This window comes from Carassius gibelio, chromosome B12, assembly GCF_023724105.1.
Source record: "Carassius gibelio isolate Cgi1373 ecotype wild population from Czech Republic chromosome B12, carGib1.2-hapl.c, whole genome shotgun sequence".
Taxonomy (NCBI): Eukaryota; Metazoa; Chordata; class Actinopteri; order Cypriniformes; family Cyprinidae; genus Carassius; species Carassius gibelio.
In genome coordinates, this window is record NC_068407.1 from 16595659 (window position 1) to 16610934 (window position 15276).

Below are 15276 nucleotides of genomic sequence, written 5' to 3' on the forward strand. Positions count from 1 at the left end.
ATCTTTGGAGCAGATTACTAGTACCATCACAATTTTTTTTCTTACAGAGCACAATTAAAATCTTAAAATCATAAGATTTTACCTTAGTCCATCACGTTGCTGCAGTGAATGCTGCTTTTAATAACATTCATAACTGTTATTGACAGGAAAATGCAGGAAACTACATCAGACAAGTTTAAAGAAGTCATTTAGCAGTGATAAAAACACTAATCCTCAAGCAGTTGACAGTTTTATAATAATAACAGCAGAACACAATAAGACAGCAATTGAAACATCCAAGAAAAATAATCTCTGTGACCATAAAAATCCAATGAGCTTATTGAGTGGGGGACAAACTGCAACGCTGTAGGGCATTTAGATCAGGCATAGCTTTGTGATGCAAGTAAAGTTACAAACATGTGGGCTATTTGTTGCGTCAGTGTTGAATATTGTCAAATAAATGTGCTTGCAAGACAGTGACGTTCAAATCACATCATTTGCCTTCCTATCGACCTTACTCGAGCAATGTTCTTCTAGTGTCTGATATGATGAGCAAATCATTATTAGTTTTCTTATTAGTCATGCTGTAGGTTGGAGCTGACATGTCAGCATGATGTGAATGAGCGAGTTAAAACACTTTGACAGCAGGCCTGTTATGTAAGTCTGTTCATCAGTGCTACTTGGTGGATTGGAACACTGTGTGTTATAGTTTTGAGGTGTTAAGGTATATTTATGATTTTTTTAATTCATAACATATCAAATGTAGCATTATAATGACCGTAATATGGCACCAAGTGGCTTATTGCTTTTATAAATGGTGGTAACAGCGATATGACAAAAGACAAAAATGTTAAATAGATAATTATGTTTATTCATAATGAACGATTCCTTTGCCAAAAGATGTAGCTCATTAGCCTCCATCTGGGGCTGTTTATAGCGACGGCTTCGAACATGACTAAGGCAATCAGATTTTATACATGAAACTATTAATTTTATTATGTTTTCATATTTTATAAGTAGCTCTTTAAAATGAGCTGGAAATATCATATCTGCAAAACTACTGCAAAAAGGCAAAACAAGCAGCTGACTGGACTGATCTGATGATCTAATATTGATTCAGACCTATAAACAGTTAATTTAGTCAATAACAAAGCCAGTTTTAGATGCCACCACTAACTGCTTAGCATAATTGATTTAAAGACAGCTGATTTAAGTTTGTTAATATATATATATATATATATATATATATATATATATATATATATATATATATATATATATATGAATCGATGTGGATGGATGACATCTGGGGGACTACATGTGCAAAGAGAAAGAGGACGTTTAAGTGTGTGTGTGTGTATGAGAGAGAGAGAGAGAGAGAGAGAGAGAGAGAGAGAGAAGAGAGAGAGAGAGAGAGAGAGAGAGAGAGAGAGAGAGAGAAAGAGAGAGAGAGAGTATGTGTATGCATGCATGTGTCCATAACTCTTCCTGTGTAGTGTCTGTTTGCCTTTAATGGAGGTATGGAGCAGTAAACACTCACACACACATACACGCATTTACTAAATGAGGACATTTAATTTACTTTAATTGTATTTATACAAAGCTAAGTATATATAATTATCTTTCCTGAAATATTCTGTGCATATTTAAAAACGATATATTTTAAAATAAATTATTTTTACATTTATACAAAATTTTTATAAATATTTATGGCTATATTAGAATATATATAAATGTGTGTGTGTATGTGTGTGTGTATGCAAAAAGTATATTTAAGTGGCTATTGATTATGGATAGATATTCCTGATATTCCTGAGGGTGGGGGCGTTATGGAGATCCTCAAAAAGCGGATGGTCAGATGAAATGGCACACAGAGGAAACATGAACACCTCGAGCATTTACAGCACATTCGGACGCTTCTTCCCAAACAACTTTTCTCTTTGGGAGCATCTTCAGAAGAACTGGACCAGGCGTGATTTGACGCCTTTCTCCATCGACTTTCTGTTCGCGGGTCATGAACCGGACACTATAGTTTTAATGGTGATGTACGTGATCTCTTTCGTGACCGGACTGGTGGGGAATATCATGGCTCTGTGGGTCCTGACGCGCCGGAGGCATCGTTTATCTGGAGCTTCAGCCACCAGGAGACTCCTGGTCAACCTGGCGGTGTGCGACATGATGGTGGTGTGTGTCTGCATGCCGGTTAACTTGGGACACCAGGTGTATAACGTCTGGGTGTTTGGAGACTTTCTGTGTCGAGCTGTGCCGTTCGTTCAGGCGGTGTCCGTCTCTGCGAGCGTCCTGAGTCTGGCCGTGATCAGTCTGAACAGATACTACAGCGTCCACAGTCCTCTGCACGCCAGGGCTTTCTTCACGGCCAGCAGAATGATATGCATGATAGCTGTGGTGTGGCTCGTGTCCTCGGCGTTATGTCTGCCGTTATTTTTCATGAACACAACTAAGACGCTGTCCCTTCTAGACGAGCTGCATACAGTGACCGTGTGCGTGGAAAGCTGGTCTAAAGTCAAACTGCGCCAGGGTTACAACTTTTTACTCTTCTGCGCGTTGTATGGATTCCCGGTGGTCTTTAATTTAATTATTTGCTTCCTGACCGGTTGGAAACTGAGTAGAGGAGGCACGGCATCAATATCAGATCCCAACCAGCTCGCGCTGACCTCTTCGACATCGCGCCTGAAAACGCGCAAGAGGATCGCCAAAATGGTCTTCGCGCTCGTGCTGCTCTTCACTTTCTCCTGGCTGCCTCTTTACACCGTGGACATCTGGATCGATGCCAACATCGCCAGCTCTCCTGATCGAAACGACGAGATGAGCAATATCGAGCATCGTTGGATTCTCCAGAGCAGACCCTTTGCGCAATGGCTGGGTCTCACCAACTCGTCCCTCAATCCCCTCTGCTACTGCTTTGTTGGAAACTTGTACAGATCGGCCAAGAGGTTCAGAGAAAGCTACAGAGAGAAGATGTCATCGGTCTTGAGTCTGTCCAGTAAATCTTCGATTAGAAATTCCGCGTCTAAAACCCAGCCGCGCAACTCTGGCTCGTCCAGGAGATTTGCTTCGGAACCAAGGAGCTACACAGTTTTCAAGCTGACCAGAAGTAAAAGCGTGTCTTCGACGACCGTGTGTGAGAGTATTTGACTTATAGGGAGGATGAGAATTGTACAGACAGACTACAAACAAAGACGTTAATGTTAATAGGTTGATGCTTTATTAACAGCTTTCATTGATAGGTCATTATCAAACATCAAATGCTGCTTCATGTAGGCCTACACTTCAGTCTAAATATATATTTTTAAAAGTTTCTTTGCAACACAATAACATGCTTCTATTTTGCATCTATTTATTATTAGCTTTTTTATAATTAAAGATTAAAAAGACATTCCCAGAATAATTTTAATTTGAAGAGTATTTGGCATGTGTTTTTTTCCAGTGTCGACAAAGCATAATGTAGTATTGTTAAATTAAATTAAATTAAATTAAATTAAAGAGGTTTTAAAAATGTATTAATCATAGTTATTATTTAGTATAGATGTCAATTATATATTTATTTAGGCTATTTTGTTGTTTTCTTTTGTTATTATTCTCAGTTAAATAAATGAATACCAGACTTTTTCTGAAATCATATGAGTGGAAACTTGTGGTCTGATTTCTGGGGACAAACCCAGAGCGTGTGGCTCAAGTCAAGATTAATGTATACCGCTCAGAGGCTTTAGCCCTGACGTGTGGTTGTCTGTTTTTCTTCTCACCAATTTTCCCCAGCAGAAATCTGAAGAGCTCTAATTCTAAATAATAAATATTCCTAATGCTATACATTATGACTGTATCAACTGAAAGTTATAAGACATTTACAAAATTAATGACAAATTAGAGTTATATAACAACTTAATGCTTTTGTTCCAGTGTTTACTGTCGCTCACGAAAATGACTCTATTGGAAATTAATATATTTATTCTATGTAATTTTCTTATTGTAATAGCGTGACTAATACAGATGATAATTTGTTGTCACTAAGCTTGAGCACAGATGTACACTCTGTCAGTGAATAGCAACCCTGTAATTAGACTATCACATCTCCACAATTTTCTGTGCAGTTAAATTAATTTCACATTAGTCCAGATAAAATGGCATTCTAAGATTATCCTCAAGTGCAAAAGATTTACTGTGATCTGTGCAAGCATGGTAAAGCTATTTCAGAAATGTGCCAGGTTCACTGAAAACTGTCTGTGCATAAATTGCTTAGAAATGAATGCAGGCAAGATACATCAGATTGCAAATGAGTGCTGATTATTGTACATTTGACATAAAGTCACTTCATATGCTGATACCGTTATAAATAAGCTGTCTAATGCTCTGCATTTGACCCATTTTAATGAGTATTTAATTTTCAATCAGTAGTGTTGCCACCACTTAAGCTTAAAATGTGCAAACATCGATCACATGATACATATAATAGTCTCACTTAATATGTCTTAATATTCTATGCTTAAATGTTTAACATTGCATTTGAATAATGTGTTGTCTCGTTTTTGATAAATCCGTTCAAATTTCAAAACTCATCCGAAGCACAGCGAAACTAGCTCTATTTTTACAAATATATTACTTCTTTTTTGAATGGCCCTAATGTATTACCATAATTTACATTTTTCACTGTTTATAGCAGGGAAAATAGAGTGACTAAGGCCTCTATTTTGCTTTAAAAGATCTCAAGAGTGATTACATTTACTTAAACTGAATGTCTAGCACAAATGGGCTCCTGTCAGTCACTGAAAACAAATGAGTGCCTTAATGGATGTAGTGCCTCTGTTAATAACCTCAGAGAGCTTGTGCTGTCAACCATTCAATCTCGTTTCAAAACAAAAGGAACGTCGGTGACAAACCATGTCATTTGATGTGGCTTTAAAAGCGTAATTCAAAGTTTAATACTGAAATAATTACTATTAATTTAAATTTTATTAATAATTCACACCTGATGTAGTGAATAAATGCCACAATATTCAAAGGCATGTTCATAGGCAGTCTATGAATGATCTGAAATTTCCTGCAATAACCACAGTCATTGTTATTCAGTGTGGGTGTTCATTTACTTCCACATTCTGCTTTGTATCTTGAGGATGGAGGAAAAACCTGTGAACATACTCAATAAATTATAGTTTGCTTTTTCATCAGACTTTGGCTGCGGTTACTCTTTCTCTCTCATCTGGACATCTAAAGCTATCCATCTGTAAAACAAGAAATGGGCTTCTTACCTTATATCTCTTCAGTCCAGCTGTTGAGTTTATTTGAATGTGTCAGTCCGCTCAGTGGGTTCTCTTCAAAGGTCCTTTTTTATATTCGATCAGTTTAATTGTCCACCTAAAATGGAATGACGTGGTTTGTAGGAAAGATTCTGTATGATGGTCTTCAAGAACAACATAAAAGGCTTTTGAACCCTCGTTATTTCTTCTGTCAATAAATATAGCAACCAGCTAAAGACTGATATAGGTTACTACAACACCCTAAATGGAATAGTTCCCACATAAATGAATGTTTGCTGGAAATGTATTTACCCTCAGGCCATGCAAGATATAGATGAACACGTTTCTTCATCACACCACAACAGATTTGGAATTTTTGCACTCTCCAATGGATCCTCTAGTGAATGGGTGCCGTCAAAGAGTTCAAAAAGCTGATAAATACATCACAGTATTCAACAAGTAATTCAAGCGACTCCAGTGTATAAAGTAATATTTTGTGAAGTGAAAAGCTAAGAAACAAATCCATCAATGTTTAAAACACCACATCAAAGCACATCAAACATATTTGTTTAGAACTCTTTTGGACTGTTTATGCTTATAAACATTATGCTTAGCATATTTCCCACCTGATTCAGATGAGACAACTTTCTTACTGGAGAAAGCAATGTTGATAGAGGACTTGTTGACATTAAGTTTTAATGATGGATTTGTTTATTACAAACACACCTTTTTTTACTTAATGAGACATTAATAGATGTACTCGAGGCCTGTGGATTACTTGAGGCTTATTGTGCTGTTTTTATCAGCTGTTTGGACTCTCATTCTGATGGCACCCATTTACTGCAGAGGATCCATTGTTGAGCAGGTGATGTGATGGTATATTTCTCCAAATCTTTTCCAAAAAAAGAAACAGACTCATCCACATTTCGGTGGCTTAAACGTAAGAAAGTTTTCAGCACAATTGAAAGGTGAACTGTTCCTTATATATATACACACACTGAACAAAATTATAAATGCAGGGAGCGGGTTGCTGATGTCAATGTTGTGGATTGAGTGGCCCATGGGGGGGTTATAGTATGGACAGGTGTATGTTATGGACAACGAATACAGGTGCATTTTATTGATGACATTTTGAATGCACAGAGATACCGTGACGAGATCCTGAGGCCCATTGTTCTGCCATTCATCCACACCATCACCTCACGTTGCAGCATGATAATGCACAGCCCCATGTTGCAAGGATCTGAACACAATTCCTAGAAGCTGAAAACATCCCAGTTCTTGCATGGCCAGCTTACTTAACGGACGTGTCACCCATTGAGCATGTTTGGGATGTTCCTGCAAATATCCAGCAACTCTGCTCAGCTATTGACTTGGTCTGACCAAGATAATAAATTAACGTATATGCAGATTGTGATACTTGGTAACATGTATCTATTGCAAAATATCATACATTTAGTTTTGGAAATATTCAGTACCAATTTATTCTTTTTCACCCAGTCTATTACTGTGTTTAACTCATGCTGGAGATTCTCATTGAGTTCAGGTAATCTTGATGCTGCAGTGAACAAAGTAGCATCATCAGCATACATAACAAATGTGAAGGGGATGTGTGGTTTTCGGACACCCTGTGAGGTGGATGGATTATCTCGTCAAAGGAGAAGTGCTCACTAACACAGATTTAGACAGATTTGTTAACAGTATTTGAGAGAAATAGGCCTTTTTTTGTGTACATAGAAAAAGTCTTAGATCTTTGAGTTCAGCTCATGAAAAGTGGGGGCAAAAACAAAAAAGTGTTGGATTTATAATTTTGTTCAGTATATACACACACCCAAATACATACATACATATATATATATATACAATATATTTTTTGAGAAAGAAATACTAATGAGAATTCATGAGAGCATTTTGACCCATGAGAGGTCTTACTCTAAATATCATCCTTTCACGCATTACATATTGTTGATTTAAAGACCTTACAAAACTGAAAAGCATAAACAAGTCTAACGTCTTAAAATATCTGTGATATTTTCTGGGATTCTCATCAGCTATGAATCTGCCACATGTAAAAAACAAAGTAATTAATTGCTAATGTCTTATTTTATTGCATGCAGTGACTGGAAGTGAAGGATCAGGTCAGTTTTACAGCATCGTGACAGACAGCTGTTTATGAAAATGTGGTGGTGTTTTTTGCTGTCATTTGTTGTCAGTGCTTGCCTGTTTCAGTACCTAAGGTTAAGCTATATTCACAGCATACTGCATTTTGTTCTCTCTGTCCCTATACACAAAGTCACAGTTTCCTCTATTCTATCATTTATTTTCATTTTGATTTTCTGGATCTATCCATGATAATTGCACAGCATCATTACAACAATCATAATTAGAAACAGTGTCTAAACATGGCACTTAAGAGTAATTAAGTCAAAAAAGAGGTGCATAGTTCATGATAATTTAACCTGAGAGTTATAATCAACCATAACAGAGTTGTAATCATTTGCACAGAGCAGCACAGAAGCAGGTTTATTACACCAAAAGTAGATTTGCATATAAATGTGAGTTTAATAGTAAAAATCAGGCACATTATCATAATTGCACATGGTTATTTTGTGCAATGTTTATTCAATTTTACAGTGATTATGTTATTATGCCTTTGCATGCTGAATATATTACAAGTTAGCTTTATTTTTGACCTGAATACTTCACTTCTTTTTATACTTTAAAAGTTCAGTGTTTATTTTGCCAAGAAATTAATTCCCAGAAATACTGGAACTCTATTCCCACTGAAATGCTTTTTAATACAAATGAATGATTCTTTCATCAGTGCAATAATTTCTTCCGCGTTCTAATTTTAGAACAAATAGGGTTCGTAATGTGTCAAGTCATCTAAAGAACATTCACTGACTCCTCTCAATAGTGAGAAGCTGATGGGAAACTGTATATATTTCAGATCTGAAATGGAATGACTCAGACTCATGAATTTACTCATCAATGAAGCAGAAACAGATGAATGTTATACAGCTTTGCAATCGCTGCAGTCCTGCTCCAGCATCAGAGAGATCTGAATTTGTAATGTGGTTTTTCTGTAGCATACAATATGTTTGGCATCCTGGATTCACAGTCAGTGCTACGTATAGAAGAGCAAAGATGAGTGGGTCATTGATTGGGGCATATTTCATTTTGTTGGCTTGGTAGATGAAATGAAGGGGATTTTTTTAAATAGAGGGCAAAACTCTTGTTTTGAATTCATGCTTTTTTAGGCATTGTAAGACATGGAAGCAATTTCAGCTGTCAGTCTTTTACTATATACCCTTGTGAAAAAGATATACACTGTCCCATACTTTGAAAAAAAAACTTATTATGTAAATAATATGCTTTAACAGAATATACTAAGCACGAATTAAATGTTTTCAGACACTTGACTACATATACATTGCATTAAATGAAATGTGTTATCATTTAATTTATATTAAGTGTAATTAGTTTTAGAAATTAGAACTTAAGAGTGCTTTTTTTACCGACTTAATACATACACATTTGGGTTGCACTTTATTTTACAGTACGTGTACATACATGTACTTATAGTGTACTTACAGTGTATTTATCTAAGAAAGTTTTGGTAACACAAGGTAACTACATGGGGTAGGGTTAGGTTTAGGGGTAGTACCTAGTTATTACATAGTTATTGTAATTACTATAATAAGTACATAGTATGTACATGAGGAACAGGACTGTAATAAAGTGCTACCCACATTGGTAATGATGAAATTGCTATTTGGTACAGGTAAAATATATCGAGATAATTATACAATTTATAAAACATATGACTAAATGTAGTAATTGAATAATATTGACTATTATGTTAAAATTATATTGCTAATTATGGTAATGGGGTGAATAAAGGCCTCCTGTAGTGAATTCATGTGTTTTTCTAAGAAAAATATACATATTTCAAACATAATAAACACTTTTCTCTCACTTCCGTTATCTGTCATTGCTAAGAACTTCATATAAACAACGTTAAAGGCGAATTTTTCAGTATTTAGATTTTCAAATGATTGTATCTCAGCCAAATATTGTCCTATCCGAACAAACCATACTTCAATGGAAAACTTTTTTAAAATTATTATTCAGCTTTCAGATGATGTACAAATCTCATTTTCGAAAAATTGACTCTTATGACTGGTTTTGTGGTCCAGGGTCACATATGATTTCAGGGGAGGCAACAGAATTATAGCTTATCTGGTTTGTAGCCTAAATCCTCAAGACTGCAGCTTTGGAAGTCTTTGCCCATCTGTGGAGAATGTGATGTCCTTTTAATCCCGCTGTCAGTCACACGGGGCCTAGGCCAAGCTGGGAAAAGACTCCCAAAAATCTAGTCTCCATAACACACCACATGACGAACAAATCAGGAAGTATCCTCAAATATATCATCCCACTGGATGGTTTTTTGGATGAGCAAGCCAAGCCAGAAATGACCATCTGTGGAAGGTAAACAATGTTAATAAAATAATTTAATTTATAGTTCTCTTACTGGTAGACTAGTCTACCTGGAGACACTCTGCAGTAATATAAACTACCTATAGTTTCCTAATATCATCAATTTAAGATGCCCTGTCCAAAAGAAAAAGAATAATAATAATAATAATAATAATAATAAAAACAATTAATCTGCCATTAAACTGCAAACAACTGCAAGTCATTTTAGAAACAGAGCAGGTGCAAAAATAATTTAAAAAAACTAATGGTTTTTTTTTTTGGGGGGGGGGGGGGGATATGGAATAAATCCAGTAGGTGGCGGTATTGCCCTAAATGTTTGCTCAGATTTTAACAACATATTTCAAATCGGCAATAAAAGCCATTGTTTCTGACCCTCACATAACGTTTAAAAGTCTATATTTCATGATATTATGGCTAGAGCATAGGAACGAGTAAATGCTGAGGGGAAACCTGTCTGGTAACTTATTTGCGACTCAGATCCTAAAAACATAGGAGGTGAATTCCAGAAGAAACCGCAGGACGATTTAAAATGATCCAGCGAAAGCAAGGAAGATTCAAAATTGTGCAACATGTACGCGTAACGTTTAATAAGAATACATTTTATATTGATATTAATATTTCAAGGTTTAACTGATTATCCATGCATCAGAATTATTTTCAAATGCAGGCCTAAATATCAGGCTTTTGAGAAACGTTTATTTGTACAGTAGATCTATATCTGTTAATCATATTGCATTGCATTGTTTTGCACCCCTCAATTAAAGTTACAGAACTTTGATAATTAAAGCATTTAAATATCTGCTCATATAGAGTGACATCTGATATTTATATAAGTAGTCTGCAATAGGCCTGTTAAAAAGATCTCTTTTTAAAAAATATGATTTTTACATCGCATTTTTTTTTTTTTACTTTTTCCAGATAAAAAATGTTATGAATGTCTCTTGATAGCTCAAGTAAAATCTGCCTCCTGTAGTAAAACCACTCGAGAAGCACTGATCTGAAGTGCTAACATACTGGCTGTGAAATAAATACACTGCGTTTGTGAGTGGTGTAAAAACAGGCCTGAGAACAAACACTTCCTCTGTGACAGTTCTGTAGCTGTGCCACAGAAGATCATCAGTACAGTCTGAAAGTGTATACAAGAACCACCGAAAGGCTTTTAAGTGACGCCATCTAAATAGCAGTATATATATACTGTATACACACACACACAAACACACAACAACAACAAACAACAATATATATATATATATATATATATATAGTTTTTATACATTTTTATATATTTTAGTGCATTAATTTAAAGTAAATAAAAATAAAATATGCTGCTTTAGCAACTACCTGAAATAAAATCTACTTCAGCTTGTGGGAGAAGACTTATTCACTTTGCCTGGTAAAAGGATCTCTTCTATCTGCCGTAATTTGATGTATGGTTAATTTTTTTGACATCAGCAGGGTTTGTGTGTATGATGGACTGCCGCTTAAAAAGGACCATTTGTCTTCTACAGGTTGTTAAACAGACTTTTCTCTGATTGCAAAACTTTGTGTAAATGAAGATGACATATACTACATTTAATGAGTCAGAAAATAACAACCATTGTGAACACCAGCTGCAATTTCATGATAATTATTGCAATAGAAAAAAAAAAAAAAAAAAAAGTTTTTGGAATTTTTTTTTTTTAAAGCATCTTTATAATATAATAAGTATAATTCAAAGCTGAAGTAATGTCATTTTTTATGAATATAACATTGTTAAATCTATATAAAAAGGTCTTTACATACAGGTTTTACCTGTATTTTGAATTTTACACTGTATTGTGTTTTAGATCTGTCCATAAAATTAAAGAAATAATGTTCTGGTGATGAGCTGCAACTGCTGTCCGCTATTTTACAAATGTATTTCTTGTAAAGACACTTTCTACACTGATTTCCCATTTTAGGGAGCTAATCATAACTTTTCAAGTACAGTGTTTTATGTTATTTGTCTTCTTTCTTCTTGATTTACTGTTGAAATTGGGTGAGTTTGGGGAGGTCGTGGCCTAGTGGTTAGAGGGTTTGACTCCTAACCCTAGGGTTGTGGGTTTGAGTCTCGGGCCGGCAATAACACGACTTAGGTGCCCTTGAGCAAGGCACTGAACCCCCAACTGCTCCCCGGGCGCCGCAGCATAAATGGCTGCCCACTGCTCCGGGTGTGTGCTCACAGTGTGTGTGTGCACTGCTGTGTGTGTGCACTTTGGATGGGTTAAATGCAAAGCACGAATTCTGAGTATGGGTCATTAGATGGGTTATAATATGATGAAGATCACTCCACCTGTGACTCATCAAATTTCAATTCCATCTGTATCATGACAGAATGTGTAGGGTAAGTCTGTAGATTATATTATGTTCAAGTGCATTTAAAAAAAATAAATACTTTTAAGGTTTAAAATGCACTATAAGTGCACATTCAATGAAATTACATAACATAGCACAGTATTAACATGACTATATGCATGAAACCATTTAAATTGAATTGTCCAGTCTTAATTTACTCTGTTTTTGTCTCTGTATATGATATTTCTTGTTTGTCTTGTTTGTATTTATTGCTCGGTGTCCTTGATATTGAGAAAGACGCCCCTAAATAAAATATATTATTATTATTAGTTGTAAAAGCAGTTCATAGTGTGCACTGTTCGAAAATAACATGCTATGACCATGTCTATCTAGCACGCTGTTCCTGGAGCTGTTTAGTGACAGTAGTCTCCCTTATGAAAGGAAAATATATTTCTTAAAATATATTGTGATATATTGTAATATATTATTTTCCCTTTTTATTTTCTAATATTTTATATATTTGAATACATTTAATAATATATTGATGATACATATATTATATAATATATTGCAAAATATACAAATGATTGCCGCTTTCAATATATTGCAATATATTGGAAAAAATAAATATATATAAGAATATATGCCTAATATATTACATGATATTTTCCAATATACTGCAATATATTTTTGTTTCATAAGGGCTGGAGCAGCTGAGTGGGTTTCTTGACAACCCCAACCCCAGCTGCTGCTGGACACCCCCAGTTCATCCAGACTGTACAGTGAGTCTTGTCTGTGTCAATGCTTTTCTGGACCCTGGAGAGGAGTGTGACTGTGGAACAGAGGAGGTATTGCACACATATCCTGCGTCTAGTGACTCAGACTAGCCCATCTGATCTATCTCAAATGATCCTTTTTTATGACATCATTAATGCATCATCATTGACTCACATCTGATGTCTCATTGATGACTGTGATTTAATGTTTTGTGTAAGGAATGTGAAAATCCATGCTGTGATCCCATGACCTGCAGGCTCTCTGAAGGCTCACAATATGTAATCAGCTAAATGAATAAATGTAAATGTAAATGTGCTCATGAAGACTGTTTTGAGAATTGCCAGGTAAGTGCCTCTTATGAAAACTGTACATGGCCTTCCTATTTTTTATTTTTTTTTATGTAATGAATATAACATAGTCTTCTCCTGTCCCAGTTTATTATCCAGACACAACTAAGTGAGTACAAACAGCGACACTATCTGATTGTGCGACCAATGAATGTGTTTAAGAAAACCATTAAAAACAGTCATTGTTAGTGCACAATTACTGTTTCTCTGCTTAATTTCAAATTGCTGGAAAACAATATTTCTTAAAGGCTGCATCTGAGTATCACTGGGATTCAAACTTCCTGTTCCAAATTTCCTGTTTGTTAGGTGGCCGCTCTATCTCAAGTTAATTACACAATACCGACATCTAATTTTCCACATGACATGTATGTCCCATACTTGAAATTTGTCTACTGCATGTATCCCAACCAATTGCATACACACACAGCAGTGAGTAGTGAACACACACACACCCAGAGCAGTGGGGAGCCAGTTTTGCTGTTGAGGGTTCAGTGTCTTGCTCAATGATCTCACCTCAGTTATGCTATTATTTCGGGTGGAAGAGAACACTAGTCATTCACTTCCCCCACCTACAATACCTGCTGGTAGCGAGACTCAAACCTGCAACCTTAGGGTTACAAGTCCAATTTTCTAACCATTAGGCCATGACAGAATAACTGAAAATGTACTAATTTTAAAATCTCAGCTTCTTTTTTTCAAGCTTCTTGATTTTTATGGCGGTGGGAGTTTTCATGACTCTGGTGGGACTCAAACCCACAACATCCGATCTGTCTCATTTTACAGTCTAGAAATTTGCTACCCATTGCACCTGTCATGTTAAAGGTCATTGAACTTCCGTTTATTCACCACCAGAGGTCATCATCTTATCCTAGCGATAGCTATGCTACGTAAGCCTTTCCATGTTAGTTTCTAGTTTTCATAGTCTTGTCATAGTCTTGTCTCTGCTTCTAGTTTTCATAGTTTAGTTTTTTTCTTGCCTTGCCATGTTACTCATGTTTTTCCTCTGGATAACCTCTCTTGCTTAGCCCTCTGGATATTGTTCAGTCATCGATTGGATTACTCTTGTGTCTTGTTCTCTATATACCTGTTTGCCAGTGTTTGACCCATGTCTGTTATGACCATGTCTTTGTCCAATAAAAGCTTGCATTTGGATCCTCACATCTCATTGGCTACCAGGTTACAGCCCCACAGAACCTACTTTTCTTACTGACTTTTGTATGTCCAGCATTGTGATAAAAAAAGAGACTTTCTTGAATCTCAGCAGAATAGAAGCCATATTCAGAATGTCAGAGCACTATTATTTCCTAGAGTGGGAGAGCAAAGTCACTGATTGGGATTGGAACCCAAGATGTTTAAACCAGATTGGACTGCTGCCTTTGACTTGTCATATAGTGCGGAGAGCATAAAAGAGTTTTCAAATGTTACGCAAGCTTCTGTTTCAGGCATTTTTTTTTTTTAGGTTGGGAGGAGGGTGGTGCAAAATGCACTTACGAAATTGCCAGAAGTCACAACTCTGATGGAACTGGTGCGCCTCCTTTCCTAGAGTGAGGTACCACTGGGATTTGAAAATTAGACTGGACTGCTATGAAAGTGAAAGTCGTGACATTTGTGCTCTGAGAATTGGTGCTCTGCATTTAACCCATCCAAATGCACACACACAGTATTGAGAATTGGACACACATCCGGAGCAGTGGGCAGCTATAGATCCAGCGCCCGGGAAGCAACTGGGGGTTCAGTGTCTTGCTCAAGGGCACTTCAGCCATGGGTATTGAGGGTGGAAAAGAGCGCTGTTCATTAACTCCCTCCCACCTACAACTCCTGCCAGTTATGAGACTCAAACCAGCGACCTTTAAACATTTCAAATGCTTTTGAAAATCTAGCATTTAGTTGATCCAGATAAGCACTCACTGTCACAGTTATAAACACAATGGTTTTGTTCTTCAATGAAGGAGTCGGCAGAATTCAGAAATTCAGTAGAATTCAACCAATCAGATAATGACTTTGAAATTCCTGAAGTGTTTCCAGTAAAGTGTGCCGTATGCATCATACGTTCAGCCAACGGTCCATGGGCATGATGTCTGTGGCTGAGACTATGGCCGTGGAAGCTA

General features: G+C 36.2%; 1 protein-coding gene across 1 annotated transcript; it reads left to right on the top strand.

Moving 5' to 3' along the window:
* The first annotated feature begins 1697 nt into the window (after nt 1–1697).
* Nucleotides 1698–5047, top strand: LOC127969518 (QRFP-like peptide receptor). Its single transcript, XM_052571536.1, has one exon. It carries the CDS (start codon nt 1843–1845, stop codon nt 3133–3135), a length of 1293 nt encoding a protein of 430 aa, XP_052427496.1. The 5' UTR covers nt 1698–1842; the 3' UTR covers nt 3136–5047.
* The last annotated feature ends 10229 nt before the right edge of the window (nt 5048–15276 follow it).

What these genes read in the sequence shown, in the direction of transcription:
- LOC127969518 (XM_052571536.1), top strand. Translation starts at nt 1,843, where the DNA reads ATGGCACACAGAGGAAACATGAACACCTCGAGCATTTACAGCACATTC.